Here is a 23,079-nt window from a genome sequence, read left to right as displayed (position 1 = left end):
TAATATGTATTTTATAATCAACAAGTGTGTAACACCGGTCAAAGTTTCACACTTCTCTGGCCATTATCTCCGTAACCGTTCAACTTTGGACATAGGTGTTTTGGGTTATATCGGCATACTTTAACATAAGGAACACCCTCCCGAAGTTTGGTCCATTCCTCCTGGGACACCCTGTATATATTGTGAGAAATATTTATTAGTGCGTATTTTGAGCTTCCGTGTACAGTTTGGATGTCTGAATACAAAATATTAATTAAGCAGAATAGATTAAACTTTAGTAGCTTTACATTGCACTGTTATTGTGGTGCTTACACATGGTGCAGCTGGCCAAGTGCCCCCCCCCCCATTCCAGTACCCTTAAATGCACTGTGACTCAATATTGGGTGCAGCACATTTCTACAGAAAATGTGTTAGGTCTGGAGCTGTCTTTTATCTGCCATTATGCATCATGTTTGGTCCGCTTTGGTCAGAACCATTATATAACAGATATGGCAACATTTAAAACATTCTGAGGTTACCTGAGATTTGACATTCTCATAGCAGTGAATATTGACATCAATTTAACCATTATTAATGTTTAGTGTTACATGTTGAGGCATCTTAATTATATGAATAATGATTTAACCTTTATTTGGCTTTACTGGGCTGCGGTGCAAGGAAGTTGGGAACCATTGCATTCACATCCTATTGGGAACAAAATGTTGTCATTAGATACAGCTGTTCCCTCAACTTCTGCTTAGTGTTTCTGTATTAAAAAGACAACAACTGCCTTTGCCAGTTTTAAATGTTGTCTCTATAAGAGAAAGAAAGTAAACTTACCAGATGTAGTAATTACTACTGGTTGCTTGTGTTCATAAACAGCATAATTTGTATTTCTTGCTTGCATCTGTTTATGGCATGTTTCAAGTTTTAGACTTCACGACAGAACATGTCATGACTGAAGGGTTGCCTGTTGTGGTACGATGTCAGTAGTAAAATAATTTAAGAGTTTTTTTATTGTTAGTGGGGTGGGGCTAAGTCCCTTGTACTGCGGCCACTTCTGGCCTATTGTACCAGATGATAGGTGAGGGTGATTGTGAAGCAATTGGTGGAATGAAGATTGGCAAGAGAAACCGAAGTACTCTGAGGAGACATGCCCCAGCGCCACTTTGTCCAGCACAAATCCCACTTGACCAGACCTGGGATCGAAACCAGGCTGCCGCGATGGGAAGCCAGCGACTAACCGCTTGAGCTATGGCGTGGCCTAATTCAGAGTTAATCAGTCACATAACTCTTTCCAAATCATGGTTCAGAGAAGAAAATTGTTGGTATCAGTAAATAGTCTGAAATGGTAGGACGCTTGACATAGATTCTTCATTGACTCTTTACCAGCTGTCTCTTGATATCACTGTATTACTCTCCACACTTTAGTTTGGCTAAAATACTGGAGCAGCTTTGTGTAATAAAATGACATGAAGTTGGCTGAAATGGAGCAGTATTGTAATTCAGCACTCCAGAATTTAAAATCTTGAGGCAGGTGTGCATGGCATATTGTTCTCTGTGCACTTGACAGGTATTTTATTGCTTTTACTTCCAAGTGATCTTTGAAATTCATATGTGCATTATTACCAATATTTTCTTTGTGCAGGTAAACCTATGGAGAGGACACGATATGACACTTCGTTGGGTCTTCTAACCAAGAAGTTTGTTGGCTTGCTTCAGTCATCACCAGATGGAGTGGTAGACCTGAATGTAGCATCTGAGTGCCTTGATGTTCAGAAAAGAAGAATTTATGACATCACAAATGTGCTTGAGGGAATTGGAATTTTAGAGAAGAAATCAAAGAATAATATTCAGTGGAGGTAAAAAAACTCACTTGTCTCCTCATTGAAATGCAGTTACTTTAGTAAAAATGTTCTTGATATTTTGCTCTTCTCTTTTTAGGTACATTGATATGTATAAATCCTCATGTTTCCTGCTTCTTCTTGAAAAATGGTTGGTGTTCATTGCAGTAATTTCAAAAGGAAATTTTGTAATATGCAGGCCATAATGCCATATACACATAAGTGACCAAATGTTAAACACACTGACTCAGTTTAATATAAATTGTGATGAGTTGTTACATGGTTATCAGCTGATACAAGTAAGAATTTCATTTGATAACTACATTGACTATCTTTGTATGAAAACATTCAAGTTAAACACAGTCTCTTACAAGTTCTTTTGACTGAGCTCACAAGAACTGATGTCTGCACTCTCAGACAGACAGTTACTGAATGAGGAAAAGAGGATGGCCCAACAATATACCACCCCCACCATCTTAGGCAAAGTTACTGACCTAAGAAGGCCTATGTAAATGCTACCAACCTCTGAGCCTCGAAGTGTTACCAGCTGTTGATGTTATAGATGCTATGATGCATAATTTAAAAGATAAATTTGACATGTGCGAAGAACTTCCAAGACTGTTGACCTTTAAATGCTTCCATCAGTTCAGAGAGGCTTCTATAAATTATAAATGAATACAGTAATTGTACTGCACACTAAACTTATTTTTGTGATATAATTTTCACTAGTGTAGACTGGATTTCAAGGGTGTGAAAAGCTTTTATGATATATATTTTGGTAGACAGGTTCCTTTGAAACATTTGTACCGATCTACCAAACTACAGATTTGAGAAAACTGATGTTAATATTCACTGCTATGAGAACGTCAAATCTCAGGTAACCTCAGAATGTTTTAAATGTTGCCATATCTGTAATTTTAGCATATAAATATTCCAAACACATAATTCATGAAATGTTTAAGGTTTGTCTCCAGCACCAAATTTCATGCAACTACTCTCAACTCACAATATTCACAATGGCTCATTAATTTTAGCTTTTAAATGAAGGTAAAGTTTTCCCTGTGGTTGATTAATGAAACATCACATTGTGAAAGTGCATGGGGAAGTGGAGGTACAGCTCCATGCAATCTTGACCTTGGCAGAGGTGAATAGTCAGCTTCATGACCAGGAGATTTTTGCTACAGAATCGTTTTACTTCAGTGCTGCATAATTTGATGTTGCAGTCAAGCTGGTTCACACTGTATGATGATATATGTCTGAAGGGGAAGTGACATAAATTGTTTATATTTCATTTGAGTTTGCTATTATGTTTGATTTTACAGGGGTGGCCAGATTCTTAGTGATGCAGGTTTGACAGCTGGCAGTCTGCAGAATGACATTGAAGATCTTGAAGCCAAAGAAAACATGCTGGATAAGCTGATTACAAGTGCTGGTAGGATGGAATACCATGTCATTTTACAAAATTAAACTGTTGTGTTATGTTCTTGCTAGTACACAGAGTCTGATGTTAACTCTGTTTCGGTGTTGCAGTCATGTTATATGTGCAGCATTGTCTTATAGTTCATATATTTTATATCCATCTGATTTTGCTTTTGTGGTTTGCTTCAAGCAAGATGGTGTAAGGACAGCAAGGTATAACTGGTATTTACGAAGGACGTACATTCCTTACTTAACCTTGTGATTGCATAAACATTTTGTCGCCAGTTATCGTGAAGGTTGTTAAGAGTGCTCCCATCATCACCTGTTACAAGCACAGGATCACCAACAAAAAAAGTCTTTCATCACTTTGTTTTTATATGCACCTGGTCACCATTAATCTTTCAGTCATGTGGTTGCCTCCTGTTGGATGGCTTCCTGCTCCTTGCTGTCCAAGTACTCCTTCACTTGCAGCCACTGTCAGGTTAATAGTGGAGCTTCAAACACCCCTTTTTCCCAAGACTCATAATTGTGGAGGTGACAACTGCTGTGTTTTCACGGTAATGGAAACCCTTCAACATCTTATTCCTGAAAGATGAATTTATACAGTCACTATAACCTAATTTTTTTTTTTTTTTTTTTTTTTTTTTTTTTTTTTTTTTTTTTTTTTTTTTGCTTAGTGGGGGGTGGAGTCCAGCTTAGTCCACTCAGCATGGTGGCCACTGATTGGCCTATTGTACCTGCCCCTGGTGATAAAGATAATGGAGAATTTGGTGAAATGAAGATTGGCAAGGGAAACTGAAGTACTCAGAGTAAACCTGCCCCAGTGCCACTTTGTCCACCACAAATCCCACTTGACCAGACCTGGGATCAAACACGGGAAGCCAGCGACTAACCGCTTGAGCTATGGCGCGGCCCGAACACTAACCTAAGGACAAGAACCTTTTATTTTATTCTTCTCTCAAAGTGCTAAAGAAGCACACCACAAAACATCTAGTGGACAAAAGTAAAGCAAACAAATTGCTGTAGGTTAAGCTCCCCCTATAAATAAGTACCACATTTCAAAACTAAAGTTTTTAGGATGACAAAACTTATATGTTGATTTCATGCTTTACTCTTTTGTGTTCAAAAATTATCTTGGATGTAACTTGTTTACATTTTAGATAAATACGAGGCTTTTAAATTTTCATGTCATGTCACTGACTGATTTTTACATTTTTTATCCTGTAAAGTGAAATGTGCCAACATTTGTAGTGAAATTTGTGAAATCATTGTCACACACAGAGTGTAACCTCCGGCAATTGAGTGAAGAGAAGCAGTATGCGTACATAACATACCAAGACCTGCGTGGCATCCCTGAGTACAGGCATCAAACTATCATGGCCATCAAAGCACCACCAGAGGCCAAGCTACAAGTGCCTCATCCCAGTCAAGTTAGTATGAATTGGATTTTGTAATATTTAAATATGTGTGTCTTTCAGTAGGATATTGGGTTGGTGACAGGAGTCCTGGAATTGGTGAGTACAGGCATTCCTCAATTTATGTTATAATTTTATTCCAACAGAAATTTGAAGTGGGTGAATTTTTCCTTTCATCCCTTGTATTCATCCTCCACAAATCCACAATAGTCTCACTTGATTGGCCACCAAGCAGCTTGCATTGAGATCGATCTAAATTAGTGGACCGCATTTTTCAAACTCGCATGTGACTAGGAGTACATATATTGCATTTCACCTTAATTATGTTCACAAGTAAGGATTACCATTCTGCGCCATAGCTCAAGCGGTTAGTCACTGGCTTCCCACCGCAGAGGCCCAGGTTCAATCCCAGGTCTGGTCAAGTGGGATTTGTGGTGGACAAAGTGGCGCCGGGGCAAATTTTCTCCAAGTACTTCGGTTTCCCCTGCCAATCTTCATTCCACCAACTGCTCCACAGTCACCCTCACCTATCATCTGGGGCTGGTACAATAGGCCAGAAGTGGCCGCAGTGCAAGGGACTAAGTCCCACCCCACTAGCAATAAAAAAATAAGAAAGAATTACCATGTTATCCAGAACATAAGAATTTGTTGTATTATTCTTTGCTGCATCTTACTGCAGATACCTGTAATTATCTTTTTCATCTTGTGTATTTGTCTTCCCTCTGCTAAACCTACTTCACATTGATCTCTACACATGAAAATTTTGAACTTTGGTCCTGTATTTATCTGATTAAATTGAACCTCTTTCACAATAGAAAACTTTAAAGGAAACTTAATTTTATTATTTATCCAGACACTGTTCTTACGTAAGTTTTCATGCCATCTGCATGAACTACTAAATGTTACACTGTGTGTGTTTTTACACATTTTATGAATGTGTGGATGCTTATACATTTTTATGAACACTGGAATGCTAGAGAAATATGTTTCTTACTGTGTATTGCACACTTCTAGACAACTGCAACTGAAAGCAGTCTTGTCTATTGCTAAATTTGTTGCCCAAGGCTCATTCTTATGGACCCTTTTCAGCATTGAGGAAGAGCCAAAAGTCGGAAACTTCTGACTTAGAAGGTACTCTATATATAGATGTCGCTTAACCATGTGACAATACTGTATTTCAGTGAGAGCACTGTCAAATATGTTTTAGGCAATTCTTTTCCCACATTTACTTGAGTGACACAGTTAGTCCTTGTTTGGAAGGGGAAAAACTTCAGGATATGACATCTACTACTGGATTTCATCTAAAACATCTTGAAGGGTATGTCTTCTTGAGTATGAAGCCGTACAGAAGAAAAGTCAGTGAGATCTTGGTGTGACAGATGTGTTTCCCATTGTACGATATAACAGTCAACATTACTGTGTGATAAAGACATGTCAGTGAAGATGCTTAACACTTTGCGACCAGTGGCGCCACGCAACTGCAATGAATACTGCGTAATAAATCTTCAGAATGTATGATAGGTATTCAGTAACTTTACCTGGCTGCCTAAGGTCCCTACTCCAAAAGAAAATAAACTTTGCCTCTTCCAGCTGTTTATATACCAGGCAGGAAGTTAGTAGAGGGGAATATGTTTCAAGGTCAAAAGCAGTTGAAGGCAAGTGATCTCTCTTGACTTGTTTATGGAGCTATCTGCCTGCCTTATGGAGGAGTAGTGATTAGTGACTCAGACAGTGGAAGTGAGGGGTCAATAAAGAATTGTGGCCACAGATAATAAAAGTGAAAGTTGCCTTGTGGCTTATAAATTGTGCCATTTTCAATTCATTTTTGGTTTACAAAAATCTAAACCCTGATTCTAAATTGAAATACAAAGCATTTCTGATGAATGTGGCAAAGGCCTGGGCTACAGTCCAGATGGTGGCGGCAGAACCAGGGTCACACAAAGACTTAGTATGACCGGGCCCTTCAACTCTCACCCCATGAAGGCCTCATGTGGACCCTCCCAGGGCGACTCTCAAGTGATATGCCTAAAAATTCCCTCGTGAAAATTGTGAAGAGTGAACATTCCAAGGGGAAGAATCCTTCTAGGCAATGCCATGTTTGCACAGTTCACAAAAAAAAGGACTATGTCTACATTTGAAAGTGTACGATGGGGTACCCAAAAGAAACTGAACTAAATTTTTTGTGGGCACAGCTTTTGTAGTACCGCATTTTGCCGCTATGAGCGCATAGAGCTAACATTCCTGAGTCGATAAGCCAACTATCGTTGCTTCAGAAGGTAAGGACTAGTTTCGGCAGAGTTTATAGTGACAACTGTTTTGTGTGATCGTCGTTTTTGCAATGGCTGATTTTCGTGAACAGCGTGCGGTGGTGAAATTCTGCTTTTTGCTCGGCAAAAGTGGAACACAAACTCTTAAAAATGTTAAAACAGCGTACAAGGACGATGCTATGGGGAAAACTGAAGTGTTTGAGTGGTTTTCCCGTTTCAAAAATGGTGAAATGTCAATTGATGACAAACCTCGTTCTGGTCGTCCTTCCACGGCCTGAACACATGAAAATGTTGAAAAAATTCGTGAAATCTTCAAGGAAGATTGACGACGGACCATTGAAGAAATTGTGGAGCTGTCGGGAGTGACTTGGAGCTCAGTTCAGCGAATTTTGACAGAAGATTTGGGAATGAAAAGGGTGGCTGCGAAATTCGTGCCACAACTGCTGACTGCTGAACAAAAACAAGGTCGCGTGGAAGCATGCTGTGCTTTGAAAGAAGAGTCTTGAAATGATCAAAACTTTTTTTGAATCCTTTGAAAAGAGACATGAAAGGAAAGTGTTTTGCTGATGTTGCTGAGGTGAAGGAAGGCGTTGTCAAGCATCTCAAAAGATGAATTTAGACAATGTTTTGAAAAATGGAATAAAAGACTAGACAAGGGTATTAGTGTAAGTGGAGAGTACTTTGAAGGGGATTGAAGGTTTGTGCTTAAAATTTGAGTGAATAAGTTTAAAAAAAAATAAGTTCGGTTTCTTTTGGGTACATCCTCTTATAATGCCACTTCACAAAGGGGAATGTTTCCAGAAATATCACACTCTTAAGCACTTCTAGGAGCACTGGTAAGTATTCTCCAAAAATTTTAGTTCATAAAATTAATTAGGATATTTTATATTAATTCTTAAAGTGAACAGTGCACAAGTTTGTGTAGTAGGTATAAAAATGCCGGTCCCCAGTGTGATTTAAATATTTAACCTTTAACGTACGGACTTTTAAATTGCNCTTCACTAGTCGTTGCTTGGTAGTGGCATCTAACAGTGTAACTCAAGACTGTGGACCGGTATCTGCCACTCCGACCTCAGACTTCTAACTCCCAACTTGGTCTCCGAAATTGCTATTGGACGTCGACAGCACAGTCATTCTTGGTTCTGAGTCTCATGGAGCTCATGAGCATATTCTACTTTCTCACATCTCTGGGTGTCATGCAACCATTCGCCTTGTCCTGTTGGTCATTATGTAGCCTCACCATGGACTGCATAGGAAACACAGCTTCCAAGAATTCCTCCATTAGTGAGCGACATGTTAAGCCTAGAAATGGTCTGGGTACTGTTGATACTGGAGCATGTTTTGGTTGCCATGAAAACATGTTTACCAATCACTGCCTAGCAATGGATGCCTTTTCTGGGTTCGCTATTCCAGCTTTCAGCTGTCATATGCTGTTTTCCTTACCTTCTGAAAAAGCGGCCTCCGGAGTCTAGGGGTAACATTCCCACCTCATGATTCAAGGTACGCGGGTTCAAATCCGGTGGAGGTCGTGGAATTTTTAAGGGCAGAAAAATTCACGGAACAAGTCCTCCGGGAGGAACCTTAAGCCGTGGGTCCCGTGTCATAGATTTACGGCACGTAAAAGATCCTCATGTCTCTAGGAGACCTCTGAGCAAAATTAGGTAAATAGTTTCCAATGCCTCCGGTAGATGGGGAAGCATCGGGTACCGCAGCCAGCCTTGCTGGCTGAACAGGGCTGATAGCGAGCATCAGTACCGGCAGGGTATGGAGACTGGTAGAATATCAAAGGGGGATGTACAATAGACTATTAGTCGGGGTGCATGGGGAAACCCACCCCCTCCAATAATAATAATAATAATAAAAAAATACCTTCTGAAACCATACTACACATAATTTTGTATAAACTGTACATTTCCTCACCTGAAATATTAATGTTGTGTTGATCTTCAGTCTGAAGCTGAAACCTTCCACCACCCATTGGTTCAAAATCATCCGGCTCTGATATTAGCACATTACGTATCCTAGTAAGTTTTGACACGGTTTCCACATCTTCGCTCACTGGTTCATCTTTTACCATATAATCACTTGATATCTGCTGCTGCACCATATCTATATGACTGCTTGGATCCGAACCAGAAGCAGCAACAACCAGATCAGTATTGTACTCCACTACTGACCCAGATATTGTTTGCTGATGACCATAATCAACCGCAGAACATGATGGTGTAGGTTCATTTACAGAGACATGTTCCCTATTACCATCATTTACTGTAGTTTCTTCAGGGCAGAGGAATACTTCTATTTCACCATTTTCACTCTTCATATACATTTGCAGGCCCTGTAACAAAATTCTAATATATTATTTCCAAGATTAAGAATTGATATTTGCAGAGAATAAATCCCTTACAATTGTAACAAAAAATAAGACACAACTTTTAGTTACTACAGGATTCTGACGATGGTGTATAATACACAGAGCTATTGGGTTTTCGGACTTTATCCATCGTCCTGGTTTTAAGATAACTAAGAAAAACAAGACATTTCGGAAACTGGGTCTGTTTCTGTCCTCAGGTGAAGGAAAACGCCTATTCTGTTCGGTCCCATAGAAAGAGCTAGCCTCAATCACTGGACAGTCACAATCCAGTGATTGAGGCTAGCTCTTTCTAAGGGACCCAACAGAATAGGTGTTTTCCCTCGCCTGAGGATGGAAACAGATCCAGTTTCCGAAACGTCTTGTTTTTCTTAGTTATCTTAAAACCAGGACGATGGATAAAGTCCGAAAACCCAATAGCTCTGTGTATTATACACCATCGTCAGAATCCTGTAGTAACTAAAAGTTGTGTCTTATTTTTTGTTACAATTGTAAGGGATTTATTCTCTGCAAATATCAATTCTTAATCTTGGAAATAATGTATTAGAATTTTGTTACAGGGCCTGCAAATGTATATGAAGAGTGAAAATGGTGAAATAGAAGTATTCCTCTGCCCTGAAGAAACTACAGTAAATGATGGTAATAGGGAACATGTCTCTGTAAATGAACCTACACCATCATGTTCTGCGGTTGATTATGGTCATCAGCAAACAATATCTGGGTCAGTAGTGGAGTACAATACTGATCTGGTTGTTGCTGCTTCTGGTTCGGATCCAAGCAGTCATATAGATATGGTGCAGCAGCAGATATCAAGTGATTATATGGTAAAAGATGAACCAGTGAGCGAAGATGTGGAAACCGTGTCAAAACTTACTAGGATACGTAATGTGCTAATATCAGAGCCGGATGATTTTGAACCAATGGGTGGTGGAAGGTTTCAGCTTCAGACTGAAGATCAACACAACATTAATATTTCAGGTGAGGAAATGTACAGTTTATACAAAATTATGTGTAGTATGGTTTCAGAAGGTATTTTATTATTATTATTATTATTATTGGAGGGGGTGGGTTTCCCCATGCACCCCGACTAATAGTCTATTGTACATCCCCCTTTGATATTCTACCAGTCTCCATACCCTGCCGGTACTGATGCTCGCTATCAGCCCTGTTCAGCCAGCAAGGCTGGCTGCGGTACCCGATGCTTCCCCATCTACCGGAGGCATTGGAAACTATTTACCTAATTTTGCTCAGAGGTCTCCTAGAGACATGAGGATCTTTTACGTGCCGTAAATCTATGACACGGGACCCACGGCTTAAGGTTCCTCCCGGAGGACTTGTTCCGTGAATTTTTCTGCCCTTAAAAATTCCACGACCTCCACCGGATTTGAACCCGCGTACCTTGAATCATGAGGTGGGAATGTTACCCCTAGACTCCGGAGGCCGCTTTTTCAGAAGGTAAGGAAAACAGCATATGACAGCTGAAAGCTGGAATAGCGAACCCAGAAAAGGCATCCATTGCTAGGCAGTGATTGGTAAACATGTTTTCATGGCAACCAAAACATGCTCCAGTATCAACAGTACCCAGACCATTTCTAGGCTTAACATGTCGCTCACTAATGGAGGAATTCTTGGAAGCTGTGTTTCCTATGCAGTCCATGGTGAGGCTACATAATGACCAACAGGACAAGGCGAATGGTTGCATGACACCCAGAGATGTGAGAAAGTAGAATATGCTCATGAGCTCCATGAGACTCAGAACCAAGAATGACTGTGCTGTCGACGTCCAATAGCAATTTCGGAGACCAAGTTGGGAGTTAGAAGTCTGAGGTCGGAGTGGCAGATACCGGTCCACAGTCTTGAGTTACACTGTTAGATGCCACTACCAAGCAACGACTAGTGAAGGCATAAGAGACTTAGTGTTTCCGGTAGTGATTTGTACAGTGTTTGAATGAATACCAGGAATCTTCCTGGAGGTAAAGGGTGCCCGGTGCATAAGGTTGACAACTTTGCCTCAATCTGTGAGCTGATTGTCTATCAAATGTGGGAGCATTGATGTCTCACAATATTTGTCTTCATGTCATGTTACAGGGGTAGCTTTACCCTATTTGCCTTTATTATAATAATTGTAGTTACAAAGGATTGAGTAAATCCAATTATCAGTCCAACCACTGTGTCTAATTACTAACACGTGACAATATGATGGTCCAGTGATTCAAGGTAGGTCTTTCTGATTGCCTCAACAGATTAGGTGTCTCATACCCTCTCACCTGAGTATTGAAACAAGTCTCTTTAGAATACTGGATGGTGGATGAAATAAGAAAACAAAGTCTGATAAATTTCCCTGTATGAGGGACTGCTGATTCATGTGGGATTTTCTGTCTTTGTAAATCATTTATTTGGTTGATTTTGCTGATTAACATAAGTAGTTTTGCAAGTGATTGCTTACTGACAACTCTTGGGCTCTCCCTGATATTGCTTCGTAACATTGCTGCTCTAATTAGATTTGTGATATTTGCATGAAAGTTCAGAAATATGTGCTTTGGCTCGCTCCCTAGAATGGTACGTTGGTGCCAGAACTCTGGCTGTGACTTGTGCGGTGGTTAATGTCACATCACAGACAGAGTTTAGGTTACTAGCATGCCACCTGCTCCAAGCACTAACTTGTGTGCATTTTCTATACTAATGGTGTAAGCTGCAGGTCATGGTCTGTTTTGGACATTTATTGAGGTAAGACTTTACTGTATCATGTTCTTGAAATGCTGGTAGGTGATGAGGATATGCTAATGTGCAGAACTGTACAACTTTACCTGTACCATGCCTACATTTAGGAGCCAACATTGCATGACTTGAATGTTCTGTTGTGTATCTGTACCCTACAGCATGTGCATATAGAAGTGTTTTACATAATTTTGTAGGATTGAAGTTTATGTGCTAATAAAGGAAAGGCTTGCCCAGAGTAAAGTCCTGAAATATCTTTATAGTTGAATTTATGATTGTATCAGCTGCAACTTATTAATTTATTACTGCCATTGGATACAGCTATAACACAGATTTGATGAGCGGGTTACTTGTATGCGGCCAGCTTTACATTTTATATGTAGATTCATGCACAAGAAGTAACATTGGTAATATGCACCACAGACTTAAAGACAATGAAGATGGTGATAATTAAAATACATTCTTACCTGACACAATTCAGCTTTGTATTGCTATCTTCTTTAATCACAGTGGCTGCGCAGTCTAAAGCATGAACAGTCTGTACCTTCTTGAACACTGGGACCTTGGGTTCAAATCCCACTCAAGGCATGGATGTTTGTGTGTGTTTATTCAGTGTTCATGTTGTGCCCTGTGTAGGTAGGAGCCTTGTGGCAGTCTGATTCCCCATCCAGGGAGTCTTACCAACTGTGTATAGATTAAGAAACTGAAAAAGCAGGCAAGGCCCACAAGGGCTGTAGATCTGTATATACATATTGTAACGTGTTTCATCACTGAAGACGCTGTTGAGATCGTTAATTGGTTTATTCAACAACCTACAAGTAACGGCTACAATTACTTATCACACAGTTGCGGGGTTTCACACTTTATAACCCTAATCGCAATAATCTGTTAACACTGTTGCGGGGTTTCACAATTTATAACCCTATTCGCAAATCAGTTCACTCTGTCTTCAGTAGTCTACACGTTTACAGTATGGGAGCTATGTATCACTGTATCACACGCTCCCAATTACACAATTACACACACGTCCGGTTCTTCTTTCCACGACGGCTGCTATACTCCAACTGTAGTCTGCTCACTGGAGAACTGTTGATAACACACTTGCTCGTAGGCTTGCTCAGAACTAACTCGGAACTGTCTTCGGCGATGGCCACATTACAACTCAACTTGGCAACTGCTACGTTACAACTAACTCCGGAGGCAGCGCAGCTCTCTTATATAGGGGCTGTGTGTGCCTGTTACCTCACGCTGTCTTACGTTACCGTTGGGGGTGAGCACTGACTCATCCACCACGTCACTGTGGCCTGAGTTGCCACGTTGCTGCTGGGTAGGGAGGGGTTCTTCGTTGCGCAACATGTCACAATATATATCTGTCTTCAGGGGTTTTAAATGCAAGTGGTTACAGAGCTAATTGGTGTATACTTAACAAGTGAAATAAGTTCATGATTTTAAGAATTCATGGAAAATTGCAGAAAACAGTAATACACTTGAAAGTTAGTGTTGTAAAATGATTTAAATTGTGAAGCATATTCTGATGATTCCTGTATATTACGAAGTAAGTGCACTATTTGTGTAACTTCATGCTTCTGTTTATTATTAAAATTAATTTGATATGCTTGTTGACTATTAGAGTGGATATGACATGTAGATAACAATAGAAAATATTCTGTGCTGAGAAGAACCAGAAATGTACACAATTAATCTTAATAGTACACATCCATACAAAAGAAAGTTTGTCTGATAGTACATTTACTCGAGATTATACAGGAACATATGAGATAATATTTAATAATTTAATCATTCTATACAGAAGTGTAATTTGGGATCACATTAAATTTTAAGGGTATTATTGTTTTCTATATTTTTCTAATTCTCAAAATCAAAACGTATTTCAAATTTTGAGTACATATTGGTTTTTAAGGCAGTAATATCCATAATGTCACAATCATTTGTATTCTGATATCAGGTTTAATTGTTTTACAACCCTGTGAATAATGTACCTCCAAGGCTGGGGCCACATGAGCGCACGAAATACGTCTGTTGCAACGAACGTACTTCATGATGGACGTTGCTGAGGACACCACACAGTTGCAGAATGCAGTGCGTAGTTTTTTGTCTGCAATGGAGCCAGATAAAAGCGTAGCATTCGCATTATTTCTACAACGGATGTCACGACGTTTGTTACAACGGACACATTTTGTGCGCTCGTGCGGTCCCAGCCGAGAGGTGGAAATGCAAAACTGAAACATGCTTTTTATTAATGTGTTCTGATTCCTCTCAGAACTCTATGTAGGTGTATCTAATTGCATTAAAATGTTAATATTATGGCATATTTGCTTAAAACAAGAATTATGAAGCAAGAGAAATGGTTGTTGTTAGGTAACAGCTGTGTAACATGTAGCAATGGAGTAACTGTTAGGGTTGTGTTTTCTATGCAGTCTGTGCTAATAGTGATGTCATACAACAGTGGAATAACTCTTGAAAATTGTGTTTTTTGTGCATTTCGTGCAGAGGTTATGTAACTAGGAGCTGTCAGTCTTCAGTTAGAACCTGTCTCTGCTTGTTTCAATAGAACCTATGGGGGTTTGCATATTGATTGGTAATAGTGAAGTGCTACTTGCATCTGTCTGAAAGTTATCAGGCCACACCTGGAATGGTACAGACGCCACTGATCTCTTAAGCTTTAGACATAAGTCGCTATTGGCAGGAGGTTTGAATGCCAATCATACTTTTTGGAACAGTATATTTTCTAATGCTTCAGGTGTGAAACTACTGGATTTACGGCATTTAATAAGTTCGAAATTTTGGCACAACAGTGTCCCCCTCATGACTCTCCTATGGGGAATGGTGATATACTCGATATCGTTGTGCACAAGAATGTGGGGCAGTCAGAAGTCATTGTCATTGTGACTGAATCTGTTGCCTCACTGGGTTGAGGAAAATATTTACTTCCCTGCCATTTGAGTATAAAATAAAAAGCTTGTATAATTTTTATACTGAGGTAAATTTAACACAACTGTGAACTATTTTCTTGGATAATGTGTTATTTGTCTGTTGATGGTGTGTGTGTTTGCTTTGTGTACTAGCATGCGCTCTTGGCTGAGCTAAATTTCATGGCTGCTTCACAGAATACATTTGTAGCACCATGGGATTCGGCTTAGCTCAGGGTTGCGGGTCCTGCCATGCCTTCTAAGTCTTGCTTCCTTGCTTGAAATGTGGAGTTTGTGTCTTTGTTTCTTGCATGTTGCTTCATTTTAGTTGCTGGACAAGAAGAGGAAACTTGAACTGCTTACAAGAATCATTTGTGGTATAAAGAGTGGGAACATTGACTGGAGAAATGTATATTCTAATACCAGACTCAACAAATTTGTTTCTGTCTATGAACCAGAAAAATGTTTCACTCTTTTGATACTTTTTATGAACGGAAAATGTTGAAACATTAAGATTCAACACAGTGAAAATACCATGTCATATGACACCAGTGAATCATGTGAAACATGTTTTAGGTATATAAGAAGCCTACACATGCACATTTTTGGGGCATGCGGTAGTGTAGTGGTTGAGGCACTATGCTACAAGCCGGAAGGTCCTGGGTTCAAGTCCTGATGAGGTCATTGGTTTTTTTTTCAATTGACCTAATCCTTCCAGCCGCACTATGACCCTGGGGTCGACTCAACCTCTAACAGAAACGAGTACCAGGAATTAATTAAATAATTTTCCTGGGGAGTAAAGCATGGCCGGTGCTTAAGGCTGACAACCTTATTGCCATCTTTGAGCTGATTGTCTAGAAAATGTGGGACCGTCAACGTCTCACAACCCCATGGGCCTTCACGGCCTGGTACAGAGATAGCTTTTTACTTTTACACATGCACATTTTTACCACACATTGTAACTTAGTCTGATGTGGGTCAGCAATTACGCATTACACTTCTATTTGTTTTTGTTTGACCTCCTGTGGATATGCATTTACCTTGTTTTGGAACTGAAGTGCTACTGGTCTACATCTTTTCCTCAGTCACATTCATCAGTTTACCAGGACACGTAAATACACCATCATAACACAATATATTAGTGTTGTTACACAGTTATAATTTATTGGTACAAGGAAGTGTAAAAGGAAGATGTATGACGAGGAATGTAGGATACTTTAAGTACAGGTTCAGGAAACAGCTTGTACCAAACTGGAATTGTTGATTTGAAAGATCTAACTTGTACAAGTAAAAGTGAATATATACATGAGTGAGAGTAAACATTTGTATTTATGCTTCAAAACATTGTTCTTGTAAGAAGTGAAAGTGAGTATCAAATTATAATGGCTATGATTGTGACAGAGAACTTCTGCTGTGGCTAGAGTGAATGTCTAAGCTTGTGGATTTCCCATAGAAATATGCCAAACCTGCCTGTCTTATCCTATCTTTACATCTTAATGTGTTAATATAGTAGTATATTTCTGGCCATATCTCATGTATTTTATGTTGTGTATCTTAATGTTTCTGCCTTGACAAATCTGATACATAAGTATGTTCAGCCTCTGATAATTAGAACTAATAATGTTTGGCATTTGTACAGATCGTACAGAGTTACCATTCTGTAAGTTCATTAATTTTTAACTGAAGGCTTCTCAAACTTTGTCATACTGCAGCTTACAGATATACACACCCCCATCTCTGCTAATTAGTGAAAAATGCAGTTTGCATGTTGTTGCAGGCCTCTGTCAGGCTGTAGTGACAGCAGGAACCTAAATAACTTCAACCATGTACCAGCAGTAAACTGTAAAATGTTTCTGTACAGTCACAAAATAATTTGTGAAATATTTTGCTAGCTGCAGATACATTTTTAAAAAGCACCTATATTAATTCTCACTTACTAATTTGCCAAACTGCATGGATACAAGTATATTTTTTTAATTTTTCTGGAGAACTTTGCTACCTCCTTGGGGTCATGATGCACAGTTTCAGAAACTGGTGGAATTGGTAATTTTTGTCGATGTTTCATTTCAGGGTATATGGGGAGTGGGAGGAGAGAGGATTATTAATTTATTTCGCCCATATTTTTGGTGTGTTAATTATGTTTGATTTTCCTATGTTGGAATGGAATTTGGTTGCTCATGTTAGCATGCTGGCTGACAGGTAAAGCGGAAAAGACGTGTTTAAATTAAATTTTTAAATTATTAAGTCGTTTGTATATATTAATTTAAACTGGCAGAGTAACATAAAATAAACCAAATATTTCCTCTACCTTTTGCTTCATGGACATCTTAAATGAAATGTCAAGGGAAGTGGCCAGTTAAGAATTCACTACATAACTTCAGAACACTCTGGTGATCTGGCATTCAGGATTTGTCTCGCCCTCTTATTGTTAACATTTCATCATTCTATGTGTTACTTACAGAGATGTTCTTTTTGTTTTTCTACAGAGAGTGACTCTGTCATCGACATATCAGGATTGTCTGTTCAAGGTTCATTCAACAATGAACTCTTCCTCCCACTTGAGCCTCCATTGTCCGAGTCGGATTACAGCTTCAGTTTAGGTGATGGAGAAGGACTAAGTGATCTCTTTGGTTTTGAATTCTGAGGAAGAACTGAAACTGATCTACAAAACCAGCTGCATGAGATAAATGAGAAGAAACCTGTGTTATTCTTGTTGACAGTAGGTGCAGGTATTCGAGCAATGCAACACGGACTGTAATTGTTACCAGATTGTGTGTTATTACCTGTGCTTGGGATATGAATAATTACAGTATTCTGTGTGAAATGTATTTGCCATGAGGAAGCAGCTGAACAGGTCTTGTAGGTTTGTAAGGCAGGTGTACATGTTTAAGTATTTTGAGCATTTTGTGCTAAATACTTGTGTGATGTTGGTATTGCATAATATATTATGCTTTTATTAGTGTTTGCACAATAAAATAATTAGGTTGTGCAATTATGAATGTAGTTCATAAATTACTGAGTAAATTGCTCAATAAGTTTTTATCATTATTTCATTTACTTTGTGAATAATTTTGTTTTCATTTTTTGGATTCAAAATAGCTAATGTTATAATAGGAATAAATTTCTTTTTGACATTCCATTCATGCAGTTTCATCAAGGCTGGAGACTGATGTTTTGTCCAATATTATAGAAAAGTATATCAACCAGTATTTTACAATCTAGGCTCTGCAAAAAGAGTGCAGCTTGTACTGTACAATGTACTTGAACATGTACATTTGCCTTTAAATCATGAAAGGCAGCAGAGTGTAAGCACTATCAGTTGTGTTATGATTACATGTAATTTATTTAAACCATTTTCTTCAAATCTTGTAACAGGATCAGAATGTTTAGTAAGTCGACTTGCAGAATATCTTTGGTCTTAATATTGTGTAAATTGAAAGGAAAAATTAGGTTTTGGTCTTGGCAGTTTTTATATATATAGATGTGTGATGTATATGAGGAGTACAATGTCTGCAGTAAAGATAGGGCATGCAGCTGATGTTTCTCTTTGTGACGCGATCTTGAATATCTGAATTACAACATTATTTATTGCCTTCTGGGATGTTTACACCATGTAATTTGAAAGATACATACCAATATTTTAAATGAACCTGCTGCCCCCATTCTTAGGTTACCGTAAAAATGGGGGCAACAGGTTTCTTCAAAATCTTGATAATTATCTACTGAACTTTGTGGCACCAAATCGCAGAAAACAGCAATCTTCACAGTCACTGCCATAAGAATTGCAAATCTCACTTTGTTTGAGTTGGTGGGAATGCCTTTATTGGACTTAAATTAGTTTGGAATTGAGGGGCTCTGCTGTAGTGCCTGCATTAATTCTTTCTGCCATTAAGTGTATGATCCCCAGTGTGGCAACATTATTTATTTTCCAGAAAAAGATCACTATTTCATATGCTCACAGGTCTAACCTATAGGCACCAAAATATTTTTCAGACAAATATAATCCTACAGTGACCATCTGCTGTGACTTTCCTGTCTTTCTGAATCATGAGAGAGGGAATTACTCCATGTTGTGTTTGCTTATAATTCACATTTTGAGGTACAATGTGTTATACTCCACATATATATATATGCGTCATATTGAGTTAGTAGGATAAGTCGTTAAAGTCATCAGAAAGCTGATGGATTCTATTTTCAACATACTTACAGTATTCAGACACCACGGGGAAATTCAGACATGTGTTCACAGGAATTTTCTTCTATAAGGTTGCCTGCTCAAGGTATGATGTACCCTCATTCATATAGTAGATGGACTTTACAGTGTTAACTGTGATAAGCTACCACATTCTTATGTTGATCAGCAGTCTAAGGCATGTGGTAGTAGTGATGGGATGTTTCTACAAAATCCAGTGTTAACCATTTTACCAGTTTAGCCAGTTGTTAGATACATATCTGAAATGAGTTTTCATATTCATTTCATACAAATGGAAAGATTTTTGTGAAAACGACTTACAAAATTGTGTTCGTTAATACCTTTTCATCACAGTTCTGAACCAAAACTCCTTATATGGTGGAAGGTATTTGGAAAAATATCCTTTTGGATGTTTAGGAGCTTGGTTATTTAAGTGACCAACCACACAGAGCAAGGTTGCTGTTTATGGCGAGAACATTGGAATATTTCTCTTCACCACATCTTTCAGGACAATTCCAAGACCCTCTCACCCTGTCCCCAGCTGGTACTGTGAACACTTGTAACAGGCCTGATGTTGACCATTCACCCATGGAGCTGAGGTAAAGAATAATTGGAGCTTAACCTCCAATTCAGTAATCTGTTCATGGTAATGTGAGTAAGCACGGAGCTGAACTTGAGAATGAGGAGAACTCAATTTGGAGTACGCATGTTTCTTAAATGTGTTCATTGCATATTTATGTACCTCTGCCCAGGATGTTTATTGCTAATGCAGATCTTATAGCAGGACAAGTATATTTCTACATTGTCCTTATTGTGACTTATTTATATCCTGTGTAGAATAAGTGTGAAGTAAGTTAAACACCTCTGCTTAATTTTTATTTACTCTTTGATTACTCTCCTATTGCCATTCATGCATCATAATACTTAATCTTGATTGAATACTGTCTGTGTTAAAGGACATTAATTTTCATTATCTTTTGTAAGATTTATGTAGGTAACTACGAGTGTAAGTCAATAAGTAAGTTATAAATGGATATAGAACTTAAACAAATAAGAGTACTGATTTGAAAAAGCTTTTATTTCTCGACATAGTCTCCCTGTACATTGAGGCACTTGTCCCATCGTTTCACAACCCCCTGAAAACCAGCAGCATAAAATTCTTTGGGCTGCTGTCGGAACCAGGCGGTGACTTCCCTTCTGCTTCATTGTTGGGATAATGTTCAGCCAAAAGACGATGTTTAAGAGGGCCAAACAAATGGAAGTCACTTGGAGCAAGACTCATCACCTGTGACAATTCGGGCTAGCATATTGTGTCCATCGTGGTAGCGATTGAGATGCTGTAATGCCAGACCCATGCATTTTGTGTTGTGGTGTCAGCATGCATGTCACCCATTGTGCACAGACTGTGAAAACCTAACCTGTCATGCGACTTCCATTTGTTCAGCCCTCTTAAACATCATCTTTTGGCTGAACATTTTCCCGACGATGAAGTTGTAGAAAGGGAAGTCACCGCCTGGTTCCGATAGCAGCCCAAAGAATTTTATGCTGCTTGTTTTCAGGGGTTTGTGAAAGTGGGACAAGTGCCTCAGTGTACAGGGAGATTATGTTGAGAAATGAAAGCATTTTTCAAATCAGTACTCTTATTTGTTCTATAACCATTTTTAACTTATTTATTGACTTTCCTACATATTTTCTTAAAAAATAGCATACAAAAATGAAAGCCAGTAATTAGTTCCATTACATTGGAGATATGAAAGCACTGTTGCAAAGCTGTTCACACTATCTGGAGTCAGAAATTTTTACTCTTCGTGTTTCGTTAAACATATGCCACATTGAAATTCTAAACCAATAGATTGTAAATTAGATCTGCTATTTATGTTGCTTACAGATGTTTTGTATGAGAGAGATGCATGAAGTATTTTAGGTACCTCATTTCATTCACTTCTGCACATTTTATCAGAAGGGTGCATGCGGTAGCGTAGTTGGTTGAGGTGCTATGCTAAAAGCCGCAAGGTTGCGGGTTCAAGTCACAATGAGGTCATTGGATTTTTTTTCAGTTGACGTAATCCTTCCAGTCGCACTAGGCTCTGGGGTTTACTCAGCCTCTAACAGAAATGAGTACCAGGAATTAATTAAATAATTTTCCTGGGGAGTAAAGCGTGGCTGGCGCGTAAGGCTGACAACCTTACTGCCATGTTTGAGCCGATTGTCTAGATAATGTGGGACCCTCAATGTCTCACAACCCTATGGGCCCTCACGGCCTGGTACAGGGATAGCTTTACTTTTTTTTTTAACTATTTTAATTGGGTGAATATTAAACAAGATATTTTTAAAATTTAGTTTTGCCACCCAGGTAAAGTGGTGGATCAGTTCAACTTGAAAGGAACATTTTGAGATGTTGTTAAAAATGTTTCCATGCAAGAAGTTTGCTGAAATCTGTAAATAACACATAGGCATTTTAGTATGTACAACTATGGTGATGGTCCAAATCATCCAGTATATGCCACAGTTGTGTTTGTTCCTTAGGGATTATTAAGGGCTACCCATATTAAAATTAATGAAATCTGACTCCATGGTGTGAATTTTCTGTTGTTAATGATGGACAGTGACAAATAACACTTTTTAACATATACCTGAAAGGAAATTAAAAAAAATGGTTCATTGTGTCCTGTTTGCTGCCAAGTTGTGTTGTGTAATGAAATTTATGATATGTTGTGATTAACTCATGCAAAGAGAAGTGATGGAAGATAAACGCAGTGTGCCTTAAAGAAGCTCAAGTGCTTATGGCATTGTATTTGGAGACAGTGTTCTAGAGTACCAGTAACATCTTATATTCAGATAACTAGAAAATTTTGAAGGCTTAACCATATTTCTGAACCAGCTCTATATGCAGTGGCATTGTTATTTTATGGAACTGTTGCAGACTTATGTTTGTGTGCACTAGATGCTTTTTGAAGGCGTGGAAATGTTTATCCTGTTGGAATGAAGAGGAAGTTGCATGATGCTTAGTTTGAACTTAACCTCACTGAGTATATGGCTGTACTGGAATGTTGTTTGCTGCTTTTGTGAAGATCGTCTTGAACCTTCAACGGTGTTTTGGGCTGCATTAATCTAAGTCTTGATCATTTCATTCAGGCATATTTTTTGTATCAGTATGCAGTAATAGCACATTGAGTTAGAATTGCAACAATAGCCTCATGCACTTTTGTTTGAAAGATTCGTGTCTTCTTTGCTGGCTTATGTACTTCAACTGGAGGAGTGTCGCCTGTGAAGATAAAAATGTCTACCATTCTCAGATTGCTGAACATTCTAAAGCTTCATTCCACTCATTTGATTTTGAAAATTATGATGTACCCATTAACACCAAAGAAACTTTATATCTGAAATCTTCTCAACTAAACTGCAGCATAATTTAAGCATGTCAAATGGAATTGTAGCAGGCCCAGTGCTGTAACCTGCTAACTTGGAACTTCTGAAAACTACACAAGATTATTTTTAAAAAATTTTATTTATTTAACTGGTGGAGAAGATTTTCAAACATGAATACTTTCGAGAACATTTCAAATAAGACTCATAAAATTAAATACCATAAAACCCTTTATTTTATTTAAGTAGGTGCACTTAATGGAAGATACCACGAATGAAAGAGTAACTTGCAAATGCAGATTTCAACTCATACCTAGGATTGTTGCATGCAGTCACAGCACTGCATGACCATAAATGTACATGTACCCACTCATGCTACATGCCAGTCTCACTCCATGTGTACTTTTGTGAAAAATATGAAGGTTGAGGTCATTTTGCTGGCATATGTAAATGACATTGTGATACCATGTGATTTAGCAAGTTGTGGAAGGTGCAAGTGACATCTAGCAAAACCAGTGGTTCACAGGTGAGGAATACAGGTAACAATAATGTTTCGTATGGCATGCTACCAGAAGTGG

General features: G+C 38.6%; 1 protein-coding gene across 2 annotated transcripts in view; it reads left to right on the top strand.

Annotated features, from left to right (window-relative positions):
• The window catches only part of LOC111871637 (transcription factor E2F3), a 24,063-nt gene extending 6,412 nt beyond the window's left edge, over window positions 1-17,651 (top strand). For both annotated transcript variants that reach the window (XM_023864870.2, XM_023864871.1), the window contains exons 5-9: window positions 1,628-1,841; window positions 3,146-3,255; window positions 4,524-4,672; window positions 9,856-10,273; window positions 17,430-17,651. In XM_023864870.2, coding sequence (XP_023720638.1) covers window positions 1,628-1,841; window positions 3,146-3,255; window positions 4,524-4,672; window positions 9,856-10,273; window positions 17,430-17,587 — 1,049 coding nt within the window. In that variant the 3' untranslated portion in view covers window positions 17,588-17,651. The remainder of the gene's footprint in view (window positions 1-1,627; window positions 1,842-3,145; window positions 3,256-4,523; window positions 4,673-9,855; window positions 10,274-17,429) is intronic.
• Window positions 17,652-23,079: the final 5,428 nt, after the last annotated feature.

Source organism: Cryptotermes secundus, unplaced genomic scaffold, assembly GCF_002891405.2.
Source record: "Cryptotermes secundus unplaced genomic scaffold, Csec_1.0 scaffold11, whole genome shotgun sequence".
NCBI lineage: Eukaryota > Metazoa > Arthropoda > Insecta > Blattodea > Kalotermitidae > Cryptotermes > Cryptotermes secundus.
The sequence above is the reverse complement of the archived record's forward strand: the minus strand, read 5'-3'. Positions and strand labels throughout refer to the sequence as shown.